At 43.3% G+C, this 2,941-nt stretch overlaps 1 protein-coding gene across 1 annotated transcript; it reads left to right on the top strand.

The window, feature by feature from the left end:
* Positions 1-159: 159 nt before the first annotated feature.
* On the top strand, positions 160-1,239 carry TEOVI_000684300 (Trypanosomal VSG domain containing protein, putative; the record flags this gene model as incomplete). The annotated part of the gene is made up of 1 exon (XM_067223215.1): positions 160-1,239. The coding sequence occupies one exon, from the start codon at positions 160-162 to the stop codon at positions 1,237-1,239; it is 1,080 nt and encodes a 359-aa protein (XP_067079316.1).
* Positions 1,240-2,941: the final 1,702 nt, after the last annotated feature.

The raw sequence follows: 2,941 nt of genomic DNA, 5'->3' as shown, positions 1-2,941 counted from the left end.
CCACGTTGAGGTGGCCGGCATCGCCAGGGGGCCCAGCAGATCAGCACCCTCGCCAACAAGCATGAGTACAGGGAACTATGCAAGATACTGGCACTAGCGAGGACAGGCATCGCTCTACAAGACCTTTCATCGCCGCCGACCGACGACATAAACTTGGTAATGGACATCAACATGTCGCTGAGCAACCCCAGCTGGCAGGACATGTTCGTCAAAGACAAGTCCAAAGGCGAATTGCACGCAAATTCTGCAGACGCCAAACAGAAAGGCGAAGATTATGACGGTCAATGGGCAGCCTGGTTGGAGGCAAGAAAAAGGCTAGAAAAAGCTAAGCAAACAACCGCATTCAAAGGGTTGAACCTGGAAGAAGTAAAAGATTACCAGAAACCCGCACTGCGGCGTCACGTCCAAGTGATTGCTGAGCAAGTAGCAGCAGCAGCAGCCGCTTTCGCCACGCCTGGCGCTGAGACAGCAACGCTGACTTCTCAATCCGCGACGTCCACCCTAAAAACAGCAGCGTACGGCGATGCAACAGCAAGAGAAACCACGGTCACGGCACAACAGGCGTTCGGAGAGAACGTCGCGAGCAAAACCCGGGCCGCCACATGCACAACAAACGCGGGCGGGACAGCGGGCAAATCAGTGTTGGCGACCGCAGCGTGCCTATGCCTCATCCCAAACGGCGGGACAGACGTCAAGGGAGCATGCGCGATGACGCTAGACGGCAGCGGCCAATGGCAGGACAGCACCGCCGCCCCAAGAGACAGTGAGATCCAAAACCTGGCCAAGTACTGCAGTGGCGCACCAGCAGGCAACTCGCCGGCACGAACCCTGCGGACGGCTCTCGATAGCATAGCGGGGGCAGTTATCAGGGACGCCACCCGTGCCCACCTCGGTGCATTCAAAAGCACGGACTGCGCCGGACAAAACAACAAAGGCGTCTGTGTGCAGCTACACAACGGCGCAGCGGCCGCCGACGGCGGCGTCAAGAAACTACAATGGTACGCAACATTAGACACCTTAGCTGACAACCTTATCCGGCGGCAAGCAACACAGACAGCCAACACCCTCGCGAAAAACAAGATCCAGGAACTAGTAACTGCACTAAAGTCTTTCATTAAAGTAACAAAAGGCGAAGCGGCTCCAGCAATTGCTGCAAACACACCAACTGCGACGGCGCCAGTGCCAGCAGCAAGCTGCAGCAGTTACAACACAAATGCAACTTGTCCCAAAAATAACTGAAAATGGGAAGAGAATGCAACTGACAAAAGCAAAGGGGAATGCAAACCTAAAGATGGAGAAAAACAGGCAAACACAGCAGGTGGAACAGAGGGAACTGCTGCAACGGATGCCGAAGGTAAAAATTGCACCCAAGTGACAAAGCAAGAAGAATGTAAAGATGACTGCAAATGGGAAGGAACAGAATAAAAAGATTCTTGTATTCTCATAAATAGAAAATTTGTTCTGTTCTCCCCAATATTTGTAGGTTTAGTAGAATTTTAGTATTCTAGAATTCTGAGAATTTTTGCACAATTTTATGAAATTTATAAAAAGTTACTTTCAGATAGGCAATTTTCTAGATTTACTAAAATTTGATATATGTTAACACCTGCTCATGAAACCGTGCAAATTAGTGAAATTTTTGAGAATTTAAAAAAATATGAAATGTTAGTAAAATGTGGTTCAAAATGGCATATAAAAGCAAGGCAGTATGGTGATAGGTATGAAATATAAGTATTATTTTAATTCAGTTTATTTTTGTTATTTGTTTGTTTTACGGATATTAAACAGGGGTATAATAGCGATAATAATAATAATGATAATTATTATATGAGAGTGTTTTGAGTGTGTATATACTAATATTATAATAACAATGGCGGTTGAGGGTAATGAACGGCCAAAGTAGAGAAACGCACAGCTATGAAAAAAAGCAATGTATGTAAGCGAGTGGAAAAGCACTTGACATTAAATTAAAGGGCTTGAAGACATGCAAAGAAAGTAAGGGAAGGAATATGCGTAGGCTCAACCGAAGCTATGAACGTCAACATCATTAAACCTGCGGTGGCTCTGGACGGCACAATGAGGGGCAGGTTGGCTCTAGTGCATCCCAAATGAAGTTACTATATCATCCACAACAACAGTAGGTTTAGTTAAGAAGCCACGGCGATGTAAAATTTAGGTAAGCGGATAGTTGGCGTATTTACAGCACAGAGCCTGTAAAATTCATAGTATGCATGAGGGAAACTAGCAAACCTGCCTACTTTTATTTCCATAACAATGTTCGTACGGGTTCATGTAGCGTGTCTGTGCAGTTGTGCTTGAATATAAATTAAAAAATAAAAACTGTAGATCCGTGACGAAATATGACCTGCAAGCACTGAACACACACTGTTTAACAGCTACATCAAAAAATATCAGAGCGCTGCATATATATTGGTAAACATCACTTCGTCACTAATCATATTAGTTGCACAACTTCCTTCTTCTATTAAAATACTCTATCATTTTATAAGAATTTTAAAGTCTTCTATTAGTATGAAAATAGTACGTTATGAAGAGTATGGGAAGTATTTATGCAAAAGTGAGTTGTTTAGCGTTTATTATTATAGGAATTAATATACTTAATTCACTATACAGCTTGTTTGGTGAAGGTGAATCCATTTCACTTGAAATTCTTGAAGACGAGTATATGAAATTTTTGCCTAGTAATGTGAGGAGGATTTGGAAAAATGAAGATTATTTGGTTGTGGCTGGAATACCTTCCATAGATAATGATGGGAAATTTAGAAGACGGAATTTACAAAGAGAAACATGCTGGAGTTATCCTGGAGCTGCGAGAAAATCAAATAATTTTACTGTGAAGTTGCATTTTATTTATGCACTTTCACCTCACACAAATAACATTTGCGAGATGAAAGAAATTGTTGAAGAAGAGGCAGAGTTT

The sequence above is a fragment of the Trypanosoma equiperdum genome (assembly GCF_001457755.1).
Source record: "Trypanosoma equiperdum strain OVI genome assembly, contig: ctg_1797, whole genome shotgun sequence".
NCBI lineage: Eukaryota > Euglenozoa > Kinetoplastea > Trypanosomatida > Trypanosomatidae > Trypanosoma > Trypanosoma equiperdum.
This window is presented reverse-complemented; position numbering and strand designations above follow the sequence as displayed.